This window comes from Schistocerca nitens, chromosome 1 (genome assembly GCF_023898315.1).
Source record: "Schistocerca nitens isolate TAMUIC-IGC-003100 chromosome 1, iqSchNite1.1, whole genome shotgun sequence".
NCBI classification, from domain to species: domain Eukaryota; kingdom Metazoa; phylum Arthropoda; class Insecta; order Orthoptera; family Acrididae; genus Schistocerca; species Schistocerca nitens.
In genome coordinates, this window is record NC_064614.1 from 304731075 (window position 1) to 304754801 (window position 23727).

The 23727-nt window shown below is 37.3% G+C and overlaps 1 protein-coding gene across 1 annotated transcript in view; it reads left to right on the forward strand.

Moving 5' to 3' along the window:
- The window catches only part of LOC126244272 (cilia- and flagella-associated protein 57-like), a 296500-nt gene that overhangs the window by 46232 nt on the left and 226541 nt on the right, over positions 1-23727 (forward strand). Inside the window, exons 5-6 of the mRNA XM_049948227.1 lie at positions 8811-9138; positions 9212-9416. Of these exons, the coding sequence (XP_049804184.1) occupies positions 8811-9138; positions 9212-9416 (533 nt within the window). The remainder of the gene's footprint in view (positions 1-8810; positions 9139-9211; positions 9417-23727) is intronic.

Below are 23727 nucleotides of genomic sequence, written 5' to 3' on the forward strand. Positions count from 1 at the left end.
ATGATTATTCAAATTATTCCTTCTTATGGCAATTCCTAATTCACTTCATTACTGATTTTTAGGAGAGCATGACATATTTTTCATTTTATGAGTATATCAGCAATGTTTGTATCAGTACAGTCTGTTTTTAATAGTTTGTTTTGTTTTACGTTGAAAAGTTGTATGTGAAATAGAGGGTGGGGTAAATAAAAGTGGCCTGGAGAACAGAGTTTCCAGGGTGCAAAGAGACACAGCAGAGGAAAGGAAACACAGCATTAACCTAATTATTTCAGATGTTGAAAGTGACCACCATTCATCTCTTGGCACTTTGGGCCTTGGTCAACAAGCTGTTGAAGGTGGATTGAAGCTGGACTGCTGAAATTTCTTGCAATTTCATCCAAAATGTTCTGCCGCAGTTCTAGAAGACTATCAGGGTTGTCATGATACACCTTAGACTTGAGGTCTCCTCACACTAACTAATCACACATTCGTAGTGGTTCCACCTACATTTGTTTATTTCTTCATTTGTTGTCCTCGGTGTCGATGTACTGCATTGCTGCACTGGCTGAAAAATGGGCTTTGTAATTTGAACATCGACTATGGCAAATAATGTAGCCGACAGATGATCAGTTGCGTTTCACTGTCTTTTTCTTTCACTTTTCACAACCCCCCCATGTACACATTTATATATGGCCAGCGCACTATTGTTTAACTTTCAATAAGCCTCATTAATAGTTACCAGGCAAACTTCCACACACTGCTACAGTAGTTTCCCATTGAACATCTGTGAGCATTAGAAGCCTAACCACAAAGTTCACAGTTCTTGAAGAATAGTCAGGTATGTATGGAGCAGACACTGTCACTATTTTAACACACAGCCTAACTGTGTAACACTCATTTCATGGTTAAGTTGAAGCATTGTTGTAGTTCTAATCAACACAGGTTTCTCATCTGAAACTTGGCTGTGGACTGACTGACTCCTGACCAAAAATTGGACCCTTACATATCCTCGCAATAATAGATGCCGAAACTACACATTCTTTGAAGTGTAATTTACAGAAATTACAATTAAAACTTGACTAATTAAATTAACTGAATACAATGAAAAATTGCGTCTTTTTAACAGTTTCTTCTTCTGTAAGGGTTAAGCCGAATTATTTGTTTAAATCATGAAATTAACATAGATAGTTATGCAAACAATACATTTGACAAAACTGTTAATTACTTTGGAATTAATTAAGGGCTGGCATTGCTAACATGTTTTTTGAATAGATCCAAACAGATCCTTTAAAATTACTATTAGTTGTTCCTCCAAATATTTATACTTAGTGCAGAATCTACATTTGTTTATATGTCAACAATAGAATTTAAGTTATGAAACAATTACTGATTTTTCCCTATAAAGAAAGATACTAACTAGGAATAATCAGAATAAATTAGAAAATCAATTACAACATAAAACTAAGCACAAAATTAGATCTACTGTTATATTCTTTAAAACTGATGGCCAATCTTTCTCTATTATGAAAATGCAAATTATGCTCACATTTGTTAATGGTAATTAGTTCAAAGTGAAAAAAATGAATTTAAGGAGGCAGATGGCAAGACAAGAGGGGAATTATAATTATCCCAGCTTGCTTCGTCACATCACCCCCTCATTGGATTGGCCAGATAGATATTGCTAATAGCTAAATTGGCAGTTCAGTGACCACAAGTGACGCCAGAAATTGGGTTTAAAATCCACACAAAAAATAATATTACATAATAAATCCTATCAAAAACTACAGTATATATGTTTTTTTCAAATTTATACTTATGTGAACCGGCCATATGAAAATCCTCATACAAAATAATTACATACAGTGTATTGTACAATGTCGCTATAGATCCACATGTTATACTTTTATCAAAACAAACAATCCTGTTCGAAGAACATTCGCAACTGAGCATTTTAGCATAGGTTGAAAATACCACTCCAGTTGTAAATTTCTTTATTTTCACATGCCCGGTTTCATACTGTTGTAGCTGTGCTGTGGTCCCTGAGCGCTGTGTGTACCAGGTGTGGTGTGGTGCCTATGAGCGCAGAACAGGGACTGCGCTCATGATGAGCTTATAACAGTCTGAAACCGGTCCTGTGAAAATAAAGAAATTTACAACTGAAGCGGTATTTTCAACCTCTGCTTTTATCAAAACATATTATATTACAAGATTATATTTAAAGATACATACCATTTTATGCAAGTCCTGTCTTGCTTAACCCAAAAAATTAATCCTCTTGGGTAGCAAAATTTAAATTACACTGCGCATTGCAGTTCATGTTTAGACAAAAAAAATTCACTTGCTCAGTTTTTAGTAATTCTCACAAGCACTTTCATTTTTTTTTGATGAGCTCTTACACATTTTCTCACCAAGCTGCCCACACCTTCAACAGGTCCAAGTGGCAGTTAGCAAGGAAATGCACCACGATTACTTCCCTTGGAGGTGGTTCTCCTCCGCCACAGTACATGAAAAAATCAGACAAAATATTCTACTTTAGTACACTTCTAACTTAAGTCTAAGAAAAAAAAAATTTAACACTAATGGCAAATGATAGTCATACATCATATATAAATACATTTCATAGTTGTTATAACTTTACAATAATTAGTACTAAATTTGACTACAGTACAAAAGGTGTGGACTAATAAAAATTTAAATCAAGTGCACATTACACTACAAAACATTACTCAAAGTCATAACTGTTTGAAACGCGTTAAACTTGAAAGACTTTTGTTTCTTTCCCACTTGCAAAATAGCAAAAACTCAAGATGTGCATTACCTCTAGCAAAAACTCAGTAGGTGCAGTAGTATAGATTTACTAATCATGAAAAAAGAATAGTCATTACACAACTTAATAATTACCCAAATCAAAATTAAGGGGATTGAAGTTGTACCAAATTACTGCTCTAATTCTCCAGTCAACTCTGAGCTCTACTCTCATTCAACCAGAAAATTAATTCATCACAATATGTTACCAAATAGTTGACCTGTCATAATATTCACATCAGTCTCACACCACTGTTATCAGTTACTCAGAAAACTTATTGTTCTTTGTTCCAGTATCACCATTTTAAGCTCATAATTCCTCAGAACACAAATAGAAGTTTTCAGATAACCCATTGATCTGATGATTTAGTATTATATTTCTTCCACCTCACTAAAATATTACTCTTTCTGTTAAACTCTTATTCCCAGCTGTAGTGTTATGAATTGCCCAGTTTTCATTAATCATGTCTGTCAGCTCCATTATTATACTTACATTACTTACCTTGTTAGCTAGTGGAGTGCATTCTCAAAAAATATCCCTACCACAGAGACAGGCTCCCTAACCATTAATATCCTTACCATTATTCATTATTTTATTATTATTTCCTTATTGCTTCATTATCTAATAAGTAACCACCTGCTCTGCTTATCTAATGCAAAATTGATTCTACAGAAAAACACTCCACAGTAACATCTCCTTATGCTGAGGCAAATTTAACTCTCATTACTGATCAGACAAAATTATCACTCAGAAAAACTATTGTTTCACTGTATTCTAGCCTGAAGGGTGATATACATACAGGTCTTGCTCATACATTCCACACACAATACTCCAGGCAACTATGCCTAAAGTTGTAATTCCTTAATGTTCGAAAAGACTGTACCATGACACAGATAGATAGTTACCTAACATATACTGATTGCACTGAACACAGACCCTTCTATTATACCACAATTAATATTAATATCTTGTATTCAAGATAGTTTATCCTGCATATTGCCTTTGCTGCTACACCAATGAGCTGATTCCTTCAGATGACACCTTTCATTTTCTCTGTACATTACCTTCTTGTTTGACATAAATTCTTTAATCATGGTACCACTTTATTTTGTTCCATCCTCTTATGATTAGTTACTAATAACTAACACAACATAATCTATGCTGTGTCCGTCCCCGGTGGCAGAGTGGTCAGCGCAACAGAATGTCAATCCTAAGCGCTCAGGTGTGATTCCCGGCTGGGTTGGAGATTTTTCTCTGCTCAGGGACTGGGTGTTGTGTTGTCTTAATCATCATTATTTCATCCCCATCGACGTGCAAGTTGCCAAAGTGGTGTCAAATCAAAAGACTTGCACCCAGCGAATGGTCTACCTGGTAGCAGGCCCTAGTCACACGACATTTTTATTTTTATCTATGCTATGGTACAAAATTACATGAAAGTCGAAGAGAGTGTTTCTGATTTACTTATAAACTACAGATAGGATAGGAGAAGAGTCTGACTGCCTCAGGAAATATGAAAATTGTGACAGGCAGCTGGGAGTAAGGATTATTGCCACATAATGAATCCAACACAGAATGTTGAACCCCCTACTTGCTATTTACACAAGAAATTAGTCTCTCATATTACATCAATGCTGAGATTTTGAATTACCAATAAACTGTATTTCAACAGCTGTTTTGCCAATTTCACAGTTGATAATATCTCTCGTTTCACACTTCTTAATAGCTTACCAATAGCACCAACAATTTTTATTTCAGAAACAGGCATCACTATTATGCCCTTAATAGATTCAAAAAATGCTTGTGAAATGTCATTCAAATCACTACCACTGTCCAGTAAACACTTAACGTGTATACATTGTACACTTGCTGTTACTACAGGGTGCCACATTTCCATTTTACTTACCATGTGTTCTTGTTCATACAAGAAATCCTCAATCTTTTCTTTACTTAACACATTGCACTCATCATTAATTATAGATTCAAATCACTATTGGATTCGTCATTGCTGTCATCATTGCACTTACAGTCAGAATTAGAAACACTTTCACTTACACTATGCTCTAGATTTGGTACCTCTTCCACTTTTTTCTCTATTTCAGTCAATTTTGAATCTACAATTTCATTTACTTTTTCCAGTTTTTCCTCTACCACTACTGCACCCTTGTTTTCTATCTGTTTCTGAATCATGTTTAATCTGATCGATGTGGTTCTCAACTTTGACTCTATTTTCAGCATATTGTTTCTCGAAAACCTCCGTCTTCCTACTACTGTCATCACAAAGTTTCTCTCTCTCTCTCTCTCTCTTCTACACATTTACTACTCAATGTTAATTTCTCATTTGTATTATCGCAGTCTTTAACTACTACATTAAACTTCTTATTTAATTCTGAAAGATTAGTGCTAACTACCTTAATTTCCTTTTTAATTTCTTTCTTCAGTTCATGTTTTAAGCTAGCTATCTCAGTTCTTCTTTTGTATTCATATTATTCATAATATAACTTAACTTTTCTACCCAATTTTCGTCTGCCAGAAACTTTTTCCCTTGCTAAGTTGCGCTACTAGGTTTTTCCTTAACGTTAATGGTCTTATCCACATCAGTACTGTTTTTGTCCATTTCAGTCTTTACAATAAGACTTTCATCCCCATCCTTCAAAGTTACATCCATGTCTGATTTATATTCAGCTACAGAAGCAGTCGCACTTACGTCCTCCTGTTCATTTAACAACTTAACCTCTACAGCTTTGTCCTCAGTCACACTGTCTTGTTTGTTAAGGTCACTCATTATGTATCACTTAATACAAAACAGCTTTTGCAATGAATTACCTTGTTTTTAATTACACATCTTCTGCTGTTCTGCTACTGCTGTTGCTGCAGTTGTCATATCAATTTTTTGTCTGCTGTGTGTTGTAATTCTCTGGGCAAAGCGTCTTGTTTATCCCAGTCAGCTGCGTCCACATGCATGCTGATTGGCTTCTCCTGTACTCAGTGGCTGCTTCCATAGAACCCGCTCACTGATTGGCTGCTGCACCTTCTTTGTTGTCAACCACTGTTGATTTCACTTTTCAAAGTTCACAAGTCCTTGTCTATTGTGCCTACGTCTAATATTCCTCACCCGCAAGGGCACCACATGTAGTGGTTCCACCTGCGTTTGTTTATTTCTTCACTTGTTGTCCTCGGTGTCGATGTATTGTGTTGCTACACTGGTTGAAAAATGGGCTTTGTAATTTGGACATTGAGTACGGTAAATAATGTAGCCGACAGATGCTCAGTTGCGTTTTACTGTCTTTTTCTTTCACTTTTCACAAACCCCCCCCCCCCATATACACATTTATATATGGCCAGTGCACTATTGTTTAACTTTTGAAAGCCTCATTAATAGTTACCAGGCAAGCCTCCACATACTGCTACAATAGTTTCCTGTTGAACATCTACTAGCAGTAAAAGCCTAACCACAAAGTCCACAGTTCTTGAAGAATAATCAGGTACTTATGGAGCAGACATTGTCACTGTTTTAACACATGGCCTATTTGTGTAACACTTATTTCATGATTAAGTTGAAGCATTGTTGTAGTTTTAATCAACACAGGTTTCTCGTCTGAAACTTGGCCATGGACTGACAGACTCATGACCAAAAATTGGGCCTTTACATATCCTCGCAATAATAGGCACTGAAACTTCACATTGTTTGAAGTTTAATTTACAGAAATTACTATTAAAACTTAACTCATTAAATCAACTGAATACGAGGGGTATTTGAAAAGTCTGTGCAAAGCCCGAGAGATGGCACCACTGGCGCGTATCGAGGTCATGTTTAGTTAGTAGCATCTTTGGAAAGAAGCACACCAAGTTTCAGCCATATTGGTCTATTTCTTTGTGTTTGGCATTCATGTGAATCAAGGAAGCCAAGTGATTGTCAAAAAATGGACGAAAAAGAATTTCGTGTGGTCACTAAACATTACTTTATGAAAGGCAAAATGCCTCAGGAGACTAAAGAGAAACTTGATAAACATTGCGGTGACTCTGAACTTTCGATTATAAGTGGTTTCAATATTTTTTTGGAGTGGCCATATGGGCACAAGTGATGGTGAACATTCTGGAAACCGTGTGGAGGTTATGACTCCAGAAATCATTGATAAAATCCATGATATGGTGATGGATGAAGGAGGAGTTAAGATGCATGAGATTACTAGTGCTCTTGGCATCTTGAATGAACAAGTACATAACATTTTGCATAAACATTTGGACATGAGAAAGCTATCTGCAAGATGGGTTCCGCAATTGCTCACGCTTGACCAAAAATGGAATAGTGTGAAGTGTTGCAAGGATGGTTTGCAGCTGTTCAGGAAGAATTCGCAGGACTTTAAGCATTGTTTCGTCACTGTGGATGAAACATGAATACGTTACTATACTACTGAGACCAAACAGCAATCTAAACAATGGGTTACCAAGGGAGAATCCGCACCAAAATAGACAAAGACCATTTCTTCGGGTGGAAAGGTTATGGCAACTGTCTTTTGGGATTTGCAAGGGATTATCCTCATCGACTATCTGAAAAAGGGTAAAACTATTACAGGTGAATATTACTCATAATTATTGGACCATTTGAAAACTGAGCTGCAAGAAAAACTCCGGTGATTTGACCACAAAAAAATTCCTTTTCCGCCACGACAATGCACCAGCACACACCTCAGCAGTTGTGGTCACAAAATTAATGCAAATAGGATTCCAACTCGTTTCACATCCCCCCTATTCTCCAGACTTTGCTCCCTCGGACTACTGTTTGTTCCCCAATTTGAAGAAATGGCTGGCGGGACAAAGATTTTATTCAAACAAGGAGGTGATTGCAGCAACTAATAGTTATTTTGCAGACTTGGACAATTCCTATTATTCGGAAGGCATCAACAAATTAGAACAGCATTGGACGAAGTGTATAAGGCTGAAAGGTTGGACGAAGTGTAAAGCTTGAAAGGAGACTATATTGAAAAATAAAAAAGGTTCACCCCAAACATGTAAGTAGTTTTTATTTTTGCACGGACTTTTCAAATGCCTCTCTTACATTGAAAAATTGTGTCTTTTTAACAGTTTCTTCTTCTATAAGGGTTAAGCTGAATTATTTTTTTAAATCATGAAATTAACGTATATAGTTATGCAAACAATACTTTTGACAAAACTGTTAATTACTTTGGAATTAATTAAGTGCTGGCTTTGCTAACACATTTTTGAATAGATCCAAACAGATCCTTTAAAATTACTATTAGTTGTTCCTCCAAATATTTATACTTAGTGCAGAATTTACATTTGTTTATATGTCAACAGTAGAATTTAATTTACGAAACAATTACTGATTTTGCCCAATAATGAAAGATACTAACTAGGAATAATCAGAATAAATTAGAAAATCATTACATACATAAAACTAAGCCCAAAATTAAATCTGGTGCTGTATTCTTTAAAACTGATGGCCAACCTTTCTCTATTATGAAAATGCAAATTATGCTCACATATGTTAATGGTAATTAGTTCAAAGTGATAAAATGAATTTAAGAAGGCAGATGGCAAAACAAGAGGGGAATTAAAATTATCCCACCTTGCTTTGTCACACACTGACAGATCAGGTGACCTGGGTGGCCAGCTAGGGCTGCAACCAGATCGACCTCAGCTAACAACTGTCAAGTGTGAAGACCGTGTGAATGTGCTCCAAGGTTCAGGTGGCTGTATGGTCAGTTGCTCCATCCTGTTGGAAGTAGTTGTAAGTCTTTTCCTCCTCTATTAATGCTGACAAACATATCCACTCATTCAGGCCACTTTTATTTGCCACACCCTGTACAACATTCCTATGAAACACTTATAAAGAAATGAACAATAAAACAAATGTCATAGTTTGAACTGTGTCATAACAAAAATTGAAGCACACAATACAAAACAGTTCATATTTTATAATAAATTTCATTCATTACAATTGGGCTGTTGCGTTTCAGTTGTTAATTGACAGTCTTCTGAATGTATTTTTTTTCTGGTATTACAGAAGTGCAACTTCCTCCTCCTCAAATATAACTGCAGTTGATAAGGATTCATCATGCCTAAGCATTGAGGTGCATGATATAGAAGTGTTCCCAAGAGGTTTTGCCTTCTCATGTGGAATGGGAGCAGTCCATCTTTTTGAGAAGAAATCTAGTTACATATATGAGAAAATAAATATAATTGTGATTCCAAAACCTGACTTTTCTGACAGACTCCTTGATCTCAACTATATTCAGAACTTAAATGTTGACATCAAAGGCAATCAACTTCTTGCTACAACAAATTGCTCACAAATATATACTGCACAATTGTGGGAATCAGACAGTGTCCAGGTAAAAGTGTTCTTCAGAACATCAGATGCTGAAATATATTGCACCTCATTTATAAACTGCATTATCTTTTCAGGGGACAACAAAAACATTTAGTCTGTTGGGTGAACAGTTGCACCATGGCCCTATCACAAGTCTGACTTCATGTCCATGGAAACCCATATTCATGACCTGTGGTGAAACTGACAGAACTGTTAGAATATGGAACTACCAAACTGCAAAACAGGAACTAATAAAACAGTACAAAGAAGAAATATATTGTGTAGCACTACATCCAACAGGTAAAAAAATTCTTTGCTTTCTCACTTCCAAAATTTTCCAGGTACATATGATAGATTATTGTGTTGTGTGTGAGATTAGATAGCATCACAGCTCACTCAGGGGTTATAGTGGTCACAAGATATCTTGGTGTGTATAGGTGTCCAGAGGTAGTTGGGGCTAACCAGTGACATTAAGGTCAGCCAGAAAAAAGCTACCGCCTATGGGTACTAATAGTGGGCCCCACCAATGAGGCTAGAAACAGTGGCAAACAATCCACTAACAAGTATGATAATGTCATAAAGAAAACTGTGTACAGTGGTTCTACAGAAAAAGGAGTAATCCAGTGGCAAGTGATAGACACAATAATATAGTGGCATGTTCACCCATGTAAGGTGACACATAAATTTTATGGTTTCATTAAATTTTTGTTATTGTTGTTATTGTGGTCTTCAGTCCAAAGATTAGTTTGATACAACTCTCCACACTAGTATATCCTGTGCAAGCATCTTCATTTCAACATAACTACTGCAGCCTATGTCCATTTGGACCTGCTTACTGTAGTCAAGCCTTGGTCCCCCTCTACAGTATTTATCTCCCACATTTCCCTTCATTATCAAATTGGTGATTCCCTCATGTCTCAAGACATGTTCCATCAATTGATGCCTTCTTTTATCAGGTTGTGCCATACTTCTTTTTTCTGCAATTTCATTCAGTATCTCCTCACTAGTTATTTGATGTACCCACATCATCTTCAATATTTGTTTATTTATTTTATTTTACATATCTAGTTCCTTAGAACCAAATTGAGCAGCAAATCTCCAAGGTCATGGAATGTGTCAGTGAATGAAATTACAACATAAAAGTAATAACAGATAAAATAAAATGTTAATGAACCAATAAAAAAAACAACAAGCCATATGATTATGTAAACACAATCAGCAGTATAACACAGGAATCAGTTTAATTTTTCAAGGAACTCCTCGACAGGATAGAAGGAATGACCCATGAGGAAACTCTTCAGTTTCAGTTTGAAAGCACGTGGATTACCGCTAAGATTTTTGAGTTCTTGCGGTAGCTCATTGAAAACCATCTATAGCACATTTCAATAGCTTCTGCTCTCTTGTCTGGACTGTTTATTGTCAATGTCTCTCTCATGTACAAGTGTGCACTCCAGACAAATACCTTCAAGAAAGACTTCCTTCACCGTAAATTAATAAATTTCTCCTTTTGAGAACTGCTTTTCTTGGTATGGCCAGTCCACATTTTGTATTGCAGTACTCTTCTTGGGAAACATGACTTGTAGATCCAGCTGCACTTTTGAAAGGAGTATCATTTTATATTGTCTCTACATTAGCAGTTGGCAAATTTTCAGTGCTTGAATCGAAAAGCACATATATGACTTTTAGTGTGTCATTTCGTAATCTAATTCCCTTAGAATTATCTGATTTAATTTGACTACATTCTGTTACCCTTATTTTATGTTCTGATTTAATTTTTATTGATTCCAGAAATCTTCTGTACTGTTACACATAGAGCTAGAGGAAATATAGAAGTTGTATACATGCATAAATATATAATTGTTTTGAGATATTCAGTTATGTAAGTCACAATGAAGCTAAATTCATGCATAGATATACACCTTCTGAAGATATTCATTTATATACAGCATAATGAACTTACTTACATGCATAATATAAACATTTTTGTTATATTAAAACTGTGGGAAGTCCAGGGATGAATAACAACAACTGTGTTAATCAGCTATATCAGGTGCATACTGTGCGTAGATAGTCATCAGTCTTATAATATATTTCTACATAAATTCATCATTTGTTGATTTTCATCTTATAATCCTTTTTAAGGCACTGTTCATTCTATTCAGCTGCTCCTCCAAGTTATCTGAGAGAACTACAATGTCACTGATAAACCTAAAAGCTCTTATTTCTTCTCCTTGGCCTTTAGTTCCTTTTCCAAATTTCTCTTCAGTTTCCTTTATGAACTGTTCAGTGCTCAGATTGAGTAACATCAGAGACAGGCTACAACCCTGTCTCCCTCCCTTTTTCTTCTGTTTCATATTCTTCCACTCTTATAACTATAGTCTGAATTAGTTATGACATTTGAAATGTTATTTACTACACCTAATTGGTGCGTATAGTAATAATTTTGTATTTATTATAAGAAAGACGACGAAAATACTGTTTGAAATCATGTGTCACACTTATTGTCAATGTTAAATTTTATTACATTTTCTTTGTGTGATAACTATTGCCAAAAGTGGCATAACTATAATTAATACAAATTTGTTATACTGTTGGTACTGTTATCAACCACAGGGCATGACTAATCACATATTCAGAACTTATGTTTTTATAATTTTACTGTGAACATGAAATGGCTGTTGAAAACTGGTTTCCCTGGAAGAAATGACCTTGATTATGAATATTTGTGGAGAAATCCAGTTATAGCAGAAAGCCACAAACTTAAGGTGAATAAAACTTCAAAACATGCTGGTATTAAGCAAGCACGTCTAGTCTGGAGACTTGTATTTTATTCTGGGAGCATACTCCAGAACTCTGTTAAATTCTTGAACTGTTTTACATATGAGAATCTTGTCAAGTGAACATTGGACTACATTTCTAGTGGTGAAAAGCTTTGTCTGGATATAAACATTTAAGGAACAGTTATTATTCTGGACAGTATTGTTGTTTATCATAAATCTTTGAATCACAGAGTGATGGAGGAGTTTAGGTTACTATATATGCTGTGACCAATGTGGATTAGTTTTCCATTATTTGATTTTAATGGGATTAACGGAAAGGGTGGAGAGCAAGTGAGTGTGAAAGAGCAACTAAGAAAGGGGCCTAGTGGGTGTATAGATGAGGGCCATGGTGAGAATGGAGTGTGTGCTGAATGAATAGTTACCACCAGTACATTTCAAAGTGGCTGAGGCTGAGGAGAAAGGAGAGGAGGAGGAATATAGGAGGTACAACTGTTGAAGCAGTGGTGTAGATCTTAAGTGATGTAGAGTGTAGGTTGTTTGCAGCAGTCGTGCAGTTGCATTTGAAGTTAATCACAATTTCGAAGTGGCCATCCATACAAGTATGAAGCTAGTTAAAGCCTTATAGAATGGAGCCCACATTCATTTTAGTCAAAGCCCTGGTGAAGGATTTGGTTTAGTTTTCCAAATCATTTGTGCCACTGGATGATAATTTGACAACCGATCAGTGGCTGGATCATGGTGATGACATGCATGAAGGTGTAAAAAAAAAAAAAAAAAGAGAGAGAGAGAGAGAGAGAGAGAGAGAGAAAGAAGGTGTTTCTGGACTAACTGGGCAGGATAATATCTGTTTGTAAGATTGTGGCAGTGTTATCAGAATATTAGGATAATTCCTGATTCACAGTGAAAACATGGCACCAACAAACACCAAGACTGTCTTGGAGGGACTTCTAACATATCAAAAATTAAGACAGAGGTATCAGGAGGTGGAGATCAACATCCACGAAGGTATTAAGTCATATCATCTTACATTTATTTGAAAAATACCCAAATTCCAAATGATGTCCATCTGTACACAATTGTGTAACTTCTCATAAATTTTCTAAAATTTGTTTAGCAGTCAACAATTCGTTTTCATATACTTAATCACTTATGCATATAGATGTTGCCAGGGTAGAGATCAAATCATGTTACTTGAATACTGTCTCACCAGTATATATGTGTATATGAAAATTTCAAATATTCATCAATTTTCAGCTCCATTTTTAGATTCTTTAGCACCTTCTTAATATAATTTCAGCACTACACTTGGTATAACATTGATCACAATTCTGTTTCCCTGGCATATAGGATATTGCACCTGTAACAAAGTTCAGCTTTCCTGATTTCAAAATTGAATCCTTGCTCTTTGGTTATACCTCAATTTGTTTTGCATTAAATTCAGTAGAATTTGATGGTCTTTGCATCTCTCTTATGCACCAGGCAAGACATGAAAATTTTGTGCTCTCCTACAGATAAGTGATTTATACTGAAAAAGACTCAGTTTAACACTGGTAACTAATCCAAAATATGTATGAGTGTGTTTTCCAAGCATAACATTTAATGTGTCACTTTTCTTTGCAGTTATTTCAGAAAACATGAAAAGATCATAAAGTAGGGTTACAGTTGTACTTTAGTTTACAATTTGGCACAGTAAACTTAAGGAATCTCATGTAACTGTTCTTTTTTCTTTCCAACATGTTAAGTACAACAAATCTCTTCATTGTTTTAATTCCTATTTGTGAAACACAGGGAAAATTTAATTTCGGGATCTAGAAACTTTGCCCATAGTAGTTTTGTTTACATACAATTACATACAACAAAAGCAAAACGAGGATAATGAAATGTAGTCGAATTAAGTCTGGTGATGCTGAGGGAATTAGATTAGGAAATGAGACACTTAAAGTAGTAAAGGAGTTTTGCTATTTGGGGAGCAAAATAACTGATGATGGTCAAAGTAGAGAGGATATAAAAGGTAGACTGGCAATGGCAAGAAAAGCGTTTCTGAAGAAGAGGAATTTGTTAACATCAAGTATAGATTTAAATGTCAGGAAGTCATTTCTGAAAGTATTTGTATGGAGTGTAGCCATGTATGGAAGTGAAACATGGACGATAAATAGTTTAGACAAGAAGAGAATAGAAGCTTTCGAAATGTGGTGCTACAGAAGAATGCTGAAGATTAGATGGGTAGATCACATAACTAACGAGGAGGTATTGAATAGAATTGGGGAGAAGAGGAGTTTGTGGCACAACTTTACAAGAAGAAGGGACCGGTTGGTAGGACATGTTCTGAGGCATCAAGGAATCACAAATTTAGCATTGGAGGGCAGTGTGGAGGGTAAAAATCATAGAGGGCGACCAAGAGATGAATACACTAAGCAAATTCAGAAGGACGTAGGTTGCAGCAAGTACTGGGAGATGATGAAGCTTGCACAGGATAGAGTAGCATGGAGAGCTGCATCAAACCAGTCTCAGGACTGAAGACCACCACAACAACAACAACAACAACAATTGCAAGTAGGCCTAATTTTCATAAACTTGTTTTATTGTTTTTTGGTAATTTAATTGACATATTCTCACTAAAGTATAATTTTTACGATGAGTGAAAAGTGCCTGACTTACCGTAGAATTGTTAGACCCAGAGTTTGGTGTCATGGATGCAGTAGTTTTCTTCCATTAATTGACATATTCTCACTAAAGTATAATTTTTACCGTGAGTGAAAGGTGCCTGACTTACCATAGAATTGTTAGACCCAGGATTTGGTGTAATAGATGCAGTAGTTTTCTTCCATTGGGGTGACTGTAGTGACATCGGAATTGGGGAAGTGCATCAGAGCCGTAAGTCATTCTGCTGGATATGTAGTATAGTGGAACAGGAGAGGAAAATTGCTGCCCTTCAGGCTGAATTAGATCAGACTAGGGAAGATCTGGACAAGTTGAGGAGGGAGAAAAGTAAAGAGAAGTGGAAAGTGCCAACAGGTAACACAAGGAAAAGGCTTAGAACTTCGTCACACAGCTTCAGCTAGGAGCTGATGAGCCTCAGGCAGAGGTAAGTGTGTACAGGACACAACAAACTTTCAGTAGAAAATTGAGTAAGAATGTTGGGAAGTCAGCAAATAAAAAGAAAGTTTTATTGTAGGCCAACCTCTGCAGGATGAATTAGGATCAGAATACCAGGTCCCCAATTTTTTTAAACCTAGTGCTGATCTGGGTCAGGTGACAGGGGATTTAGGTTCACTCTGTAAAGATTTTACCAAGGAACACATAGTGGTTATTGTGAGTGGGCAGGGCAACAATACTGAAAGAGATCCTGTGTGTGATATAAGAGTATGACCTAGTAAAGATTGCATCAGCTATGATACGTACAAGTGTGGAGTTTGTATATATTCTGATTTGCCGTGACTGACCTCATTAGACTCTTCTGCAAGAGAGTTAATTTGGAGTTGGAATGGCTGCTTGGGTCAGGTGTGGGTTCATATATTCGTGTGGTTCCTGTTGATTATAGTAGACATGGCCTACACCTCAGCAAGAATGGGAAGAATAAACTGGCTGGGCTAATGGCTGGAAATTTGAGAGGGCAAGGCACTGCCATGAGTGGTAAAATATCAGTGGTCACAGGTGCTGGAGCAGCAAATTTTTTATGATAGGTAGAACAGAAGGAAGGCAAGTTCTGAGAGAGGTCACGAATGAAATGAACTTTCAGTTTAAGAAAGAAACTAAACAGAATAATTCTGGCACAATGGATCAGCAAACACAGCTGTTGGTTAAAAATTTTCACCAATCAGCAGAAATTTGTTTTCTACCCAGTTTTGCCTTGGTCAATGTGAAATGGCAACTCTCTTCAGTACATAAAAATATTTGAGGGCTAAGAAATAAAATAAATTAACTACTTATCTGCACTGTTGAATTAGAGTCATCCAACCCAGCTGACATAATCTGCCTCTCTGTGCATCATGTGACTGCTGGAATAGATGTGTTAAGTGTTGCAGTATTTAGGTTAGCTTCTCACTTTTTAGGGCACAAATGGGGGAGTTGCCACATTCATCAGAATTTGCTGTAAATTAAATAATCAAACAATGGAAAGCTTTATTTGTGATAGTCTTTTTGTTGTACCTACCTGCGACTCAGCATCTTCGTTTTAAGGTGAGTGGTAACTTTCCTTTTCAGAATATTGTATAAATTTAATAACATAGACATTCATAAATTTTGCATAGAGCAATATATGGAAGGATGTGCAACCAAAGCAGAATTTCATAGTAAATCATTCATATTAGTAAGTGTCTACTGATACCAGTAGCTAATTTTAATCTGTTCATAAATTACTTTGAAGCTCTACTGGTCTATTTAACAACAAAAAGGAAAGAATTAGTGGTTCCTGGTAATTTTAATGTAGATTTTCTACAAAATTTGTCAAGTAAGAACTTACTGCAATCGGTAGTATTGTCATTTAGCTTAATTCATACTGTTAACTTTCAAACCAGAGTAACTAAGGACTCAAAGACAGCTATTGTTAATATCTTTATAGAAATGCTTAATAAACAAAATTACATTAGAAAACCAACAATAAGTATCCTCTCAGACCATGATATGCAGCTCCTTTCTTTAAATGTTAATACTGATCAGAATATGTTGTTGTTGTTGTTGTGGTCTTCAGTCCTGAGACTGGTTTGATGCAGCTCTCCATGCTACTCTATCCTGTGCAAGCTTCTTCATCTCCCAGTACCTACTGCTACCTACATCCTTCTGAATCTGCTTAGTGTATTGATCTCTTGGTCTCCCTCTACGATTTTTACCCTGCATGCTGCCCTCCAATGCTAAATTTGTGATCCCTTGATGCCTCAAAACATGTCCTACCAACTGATCCCTTCTTCTAGTCAAGTTGTGCCACAAACTTCTCTTCCCCCCAATCCTATTCAATACCTCCTCATTAGTTACGTGATCTACCCACCTTATCTTCAGCATTCTTCTGTAGCACCACATTTCGAAAGCTTCTATTCTCTTCTTGTCCAAACTGGTTATCGTCCATGTTTCACATCCATACATGGCTACACTCCATACAAATACTTTCAGAAACGACTTCCTGACACTTAAATCTATACTCGATGTTAACAAATTTCTCTTCTTCAGAAACGATTTCCTTGCCATTGCCAGTCTACATTTTATATCCTCTCTACTTCGACCATCATCAGTTATTTTGCTCCCCAAATAGCAAAACTCCTTTACTACTTTAAGTGTCTCATTTCCTAATCTAATCCCCTCAGCATCACCCGATTTAACTTGACTACATTCCATTATCCTCGTTTTGCTTTTGTTGATGTTCATCTTATATCCTCCTTTCAAGACACTGTCCATTCCGTTCAACTGCTCTTCCAAGTCTTTTGCTGTCTCTGACAGAATTACAATGTCATCGGCGAACCTCAAAGTTTTTACTTCTTCTCCATGAATTTTAATACCTACTCTGAATTTTTCTTTTGTTTCCTTTACTGCTTGCTCAATATACAGATTGAATAACATCGGGGAGAGGCTACAACCCTGTCTCACTCCTTTCCCAACCACTGCTTCCCTTTCATGCCCCTCGACTCTTATAACTGCCATCTGGTTTCTGTACAAATTGTAAATAGCCTTTTGCTCCCTGTATTTTACCCCTGCCACCTTCAGAATTTGAAAGAGACTATTCCAGTTAACGTTGTCAAAAGCTTTCTCTAAGTCTACAAATGCTAGAAACGTAGGTTTGCCTTTTCTTAATCTTTCTTCTAAGATAAGTCGTAAGGTTAGTATTGCGTCACGTGTTCCAACATTTCTACGGAATCCAAACTGATCTTCCCCGAGGTCCGCTTCTACCAGTTTTTCCATTCGTCTGTAAAGAATTCGCGTTAGTATTTTGCAGCTGTGACTTATTAAACTGATAGTTCGGTAATTTCCACATCTGTCAACACCTGCTTTCTTTGGGATTGGAATTATTATATTCTTCTTGAAGTCTGTGGGTATTTCGCCTGTCTCATACATCTTGCTCACCAGATGGTAGAGTTTTGTCATGACTGGCTCTCCCAAGGCCATCAGTAGTTCTAATGGAATGTTGTCTACTCCCAGGGCCTTGTTTCGACTCAGGTCTTCCAGTGCTCTGTCAAACTCTTCACGCAGTATTGTATCTCCCATTTCATCTTCATTTACATCCTCTTCCATTTCCATAATATAAAATCTACTAAAGCTGAGTTCAAGAGGGTAGTCAGTAAGCCAAAAATTGATTGTTTTAGGAACTGGAGTGATGTGTACAGTGATCATAGCATGAATGAGAAATACATTACTTTTATTAAAGATGTCCTTAACTTATTTGAAAACTGTTTCTCCCCAAAACTAACCCAGATTAGACGAAAGTCAATAAAAAGACAGGTAACAAATGTATGCAATGTTGCTGAACTTTTCTATAAGCACTTTATAACTATTACTGAAAAGATGGCATTGTCAGGTTCAGTAGATGCTGCCAAGAAATATCTCAGACCTGTTGCTACAGATAACAACAATAATATGAATATGAACCTCACTATGCCAGTAGAAATAATGTCTACCACAAAACCTTTAAGCATCAAAAAATTCTAGTGGCTGTGATAATATATAAACAAAGTTGATTAAACAGTTGCCAATGAGTTTAGTGACATTTTAAATTATTTTTGTGTAACCAGCCATTTATCAGTGGAACATTTCTTGAGTGGTTGAAATATCCTGAAGTCAAGCCTTTGCATAAGAAAGGAGATAAAGAAATACCATCAAACTTCCATCCAATTTCACTTTTTCCTGCATTCTGAAAAATTTTAGAAAGTCATCTTCTTGAGGCTACTGGTATATCTTGTAATCTGTGAACAGCATTTTGTTATGTAAACCACAATATCCTTTTAAGTAAATTAGAAGATTACAGTGTAACAGGAAGTGCTGAAAAATGGTTCAAATCCTTTATCTCTGTTAGAAAACAAAGGGTGTCAATAGGAAAAAGATGTGTATTAAGCTATCAAGCATCATCCAACTGGAAACCAATAACATATAGTGTCTCCCAAGTTTTCATCTTATGGCCCTTACTTTTTGTTGTGTATATCAATGACCTTCCATCAGTAACATTACCAGGTGCCAAGTTTGTATTGTTTGCAGATGATACCATCATTTCATAAATGGTAAATCAAGTTTATCCTTAGAAAGGTAAGCTAATGAAATTTTTGTGGACATTAGTAAATGGTTCCTAGCCAATTATCTGTCACTAAACCTTGAAAAAATATACTATATGCAGTTCAGAACTTGTAAAATATTTCCTGCCAGTATACACGTAAAATATAGTGACAAGCAGATAGAATAAGTTGACAGTGTTAAGTTCTTGGGATTACAGCTTGATAACAAATTTAACAGGGAAGAGCATACCACAGAACTGCTGAAGTGAGCAAACAAATCTCCCTTTGCTATGCTTACTTTCATTCCACAATATCACATGGGATTATTTTCTGGGTTAACTCATCAAGCAAAGCTACTGTTTTCTGAGCTCCCCGTACAGTAAAAATTATTTTTGATGAGAACTCAAGAACGTCCAACAGAGATCTGTTTAAAGAACTGGGGAAAGTAACTACTGCCTCTGTATATATTTATTCCTTAATAAAATTTGTCATTAAAATATATCTTTTTTTCAAACCAACAGTTCAGTTCATGGAATCAGTACTAGAAATAAGAATGGCTTCCAAAAAGATTTAGTCACTTATGTTGGTTCAGAAAGGTGTCCACTATTCAGCAATACATATTTTCAATAACATACCAGCAACCATAAAAAGTTTAACTAATAATAAAGATCAGTTCGAGAAGAGTCTAAAGGAGTTATGGTGGCCAATTCCTACTCCATTGATGAATTTCTTATCAGAACCGATTGGTGCATGTATGATATTAATAATATCATAATACACTCCTGGAAATTGAAATAAGAACACCGCGAATTCATTGTCCCAGGAAGGGGAAACTTTATTGACACATTCCTGGGGTCAGATACATGGCATGATCACACTGACAGAACCACAGGCACATAGACACAGGCAACAGAGCATGCACAATGTCGGCACTAGTACAGTGTATATCCACCTTTCGCAGCAATGCAGGCTGCTATTCTCCCATGGAGACGATCGTAGAGATGCTGGATGTAGTCCTGTGGAACGGCTTGCCATGCCATTTCCACCTGGCGCCTCAGTTGGACCAGCTTTCGTGCTGGACGTGCAGACCGCGTGAGACGACGCTTGATCCAGTCCCAAACATGCTCAATGGGGGACAGATCCGGAGATCTTGCTGGCCAGGGTAGTTGACTTACACCTTCTAGAGCACGTTGGGTGGCACGGGATACATGCGGACGTGCATTGTCCTGTTGGAACAGCAAGTTCCCTTGCCGGTCTAGGAATGGTAGAACGATGGGTTCGATGACGGTTTGGATGTACCGTGCACTATTCAGTGTCCCCTCGACGATCACCAGTGGTGTACGGCCAGTGTAGGAGATCGCTCCCCACACCATGATGCCGGGTGTTGGCCCTGTGTGCCTCGGTCGTATGCAGTCCTGATTGTGGCGCTCACCTGCACGGCGCCAAACACGCATACGACCATCATTGGCACCAAGGCAGAAGCGACTCTCATCGCTGAGGACGACACGTCTCCATTCGTCCCTCCATTCACGCCTGTCGCGACACCACTGGAGGCGGGCTGCACGATGTTGGGGCGTGAGCGGAAGACGGCCTAACGGTGTGCGGGACTGTAGCCCAGCTTCATGGAGACGGTTGCGAATGGTCCTCGCCGATACCCCAGGAGCAACAGTGTCCCTAATTTGCTGGGAAGTGGCGGTGCGGTCCTCTACGGCACTGCGTAGGATCCTACGGTCTTGGCGTGCATCCGTGCGTCGCTGCAGTCCGGTCCCAGGTCGACGGGCACGTGCACCTTCCGCCGACCACTGGCGACAACATCGATGTACTGTGGAGACCTCACGCCCCACGTGTTGAGCAATTCGGCGGTACGTCCACCCGGCCTCCCGCATGCCCACTATACGCCCTCGCTCAAAGTCCGTCAACTGCACATACGGTTCACGTCCACGCTGTCGCGGCATGCTACCAGTGTTAAAGACTGCGATGGAGCTCCGTATGCCACGGCAAACTGGCTGACACTGACGGCGGCGGTGCACAAATGCTGCGCAGCTAGCGCCATTCGACGGCCAACACCGCGGTTCCTGGTGTGTCCGCTGTGCCGTGCGTGTGATCATTGCTTGTACAGCCCTCTCGCAGTGTCCGGAGCAAGTATGGTGGGTCTGACACACCGGTGTCAATGTGTTCTTTTTTCCATTTCCAGGAGTGTATATGAATATTGCATGCAATCTGACTTCTGTACAAATTTTGTGCGTTAATGTGATCATTGTAAATAAGTGCTGTAAAATGTTTGTTTTTATAAAAAAATTTTAATTTATTTCAATAGCCTAAGAATAATTACATGCACCTAAGTTTACTGAATATTTGATATTTGGTAATTCCTTTTAAATGTAAATATGCTTAAGATATAATTTTTTTTAAACCAACTCCACACCTACAAGAGAAATTCCATTTGGCGGGGTCTGTGGAAGGTATGTTAACATGCCTGTTCTTATGTTTCAAATGATTATTGTGTATTCTTGATTTCTGACATGTCCCACAACACAGAGGATCTCTTTCCTATGGATCAATTGGAATGAAAAGTGCATCTAATCTAATCTTCATAGGGGTTTTCAGAGTATAGACGTAGATATAGATCACACTGCTCTAGTCTTTCTCTGAGGCCAAGAGTACAAAAGTTTGGTAAAATTGAACAGCATTGCAAATGGCTTATTTTTGATAATGGAATACGTTCACTTCCATTAAGAAAAGAATCTGTGAGCAAATACTGACATCTTGATTTTGTCTTCATTCATCAATGATTTTATATGGTTGGGCTTCAATGACATAGTCAGAATTGTCACATGCAAAATAAAATTCCATTGTTAGATAAAGGCACACTAATATTGTAGAATTGTCACATGCAAAATAAAATTCCATTATTAGTTAAAGGTGCACTAATATTCTAGAACCATGTAATCTGTTAAATCCCATTTGACACTCAATAGTCCATACTTGTGTGGTATTTTTCTTATTTATTGTATGTAATATCTGTTATTATCTATCTGCTTTCCTATGAAGTGTGTGGTGTCACGAAATTGTTGGTGACACTCGCTATCTGTAATCACTGACTCAATGTCCACATATGTATAAGCTGTTTTGTAAGTTATGTTATATATTAAGTTATATGTTTGTTATGTGACTAAAAAAATTATGTTTTTCTCTTTCATGTAATGGCTCATCAAGTGTAGAACATGTGATGCCCTTCAAAATGCACTGTCAAATTCTGGCCACAAGCCATCACAGCACTGATTAGATATTGGCCTTGTTTTATTTCCATTTTAATGCACAAAGTTTACAGCACCAAATAAATGTACTTCTTTTAAAGCTGGAAAGCTAAGGAAGGAGTCACTCTGCATTTGCATATAGACAGAAATTACATTTATCTGAAAAATATATTATAAATTTTATTATATGCTGGAGCCTGATAAGGAGTTTATGGAATGGGCAACAAAAGTTTGGTGAATTATCCAAGCAAGACACTTTTAAGAGAGAAGAATTTGATTTATTGTTTTTGAATCGTATATAGAAGTTATGTCCAGGTTAATTATTGCTACTGTAACACCAGAAGTAAATTTTGGACATTACTAAATTGTAGCAGCACCATGGCAGCCATGTGTGAGGCAATCAGAGGCATTGACACTTAATTTCACAAACGAGCCTGTTTGTACACTGTGAGGCAGCTGGGTTAAGCCATGCAATCATAGCGACTTTGCAGTAAGGTTTTGCGATGATGAACTGGCGTATATCTATGGGGACACAGAGGTGTCGATCTGTATGTGCCTGGAAGCAGTATAATGGCACAAGGGTGTGTTAATTGGTATAAATAATCTCTGAATCTAGTGCAGTTGTGCACAATCTGGCAGTGCCCTCCATGACATCGGATCCATGTCAGTTTCCAGCATGCTATGGGCCCGCCAGCAGCTGATGCTGGTCTGGGCAGCCGGCTCCACCAGACCAGCTCACAAATCTAATTCCATCACTGCAGACTTATGTGACAAAAGGAAGTTATCACTCAGGAGCCTCAGCAGCACCAAACTTCTGCCCTGGAGGGCAGCAGTTCACACCCAGGACTACACTGCTGCCATCCCCGCACACCAGGACAAGCTCATAATCCAGTAGCCATGTAGAAGTAGAAATAATAGTAGGAGAAGTAGAAGTTTATTGTCTCATAACATACAATTTCAAGCCATTGACTTAAAAGTTCAGGAGACTCGACAAAACACAAAAACTGGTTTACGATTTTCCTTATAATACCAGTAATATAATATACAGTACTGAATAATTACTTAATTAACCAATTAATAATTTTTCTTCAAAAGTAACAAACTTTTAAGATTAACAGTCCTAAGTACTTGCTCTCTCCTGCTCAAATTTTCAGGTTGTCATTTATGAATTCATCTACTCAATAGTAACATTTCTGCACTAGTTTCTCATATAAGGATTTTTCCAGTGTTCATAAATTTATTCTGAGTAGTTCTCTTCCTTTCCTTTCACACAATTTAACGATTTCAAGAATAGTCTTAGTCAACAGTTCAGTGAGGCGAGCAAAGCTATATGCATTGAATTATTGGACAAACTACCCAGGAAGCTGACAGAGCTATGTAAACA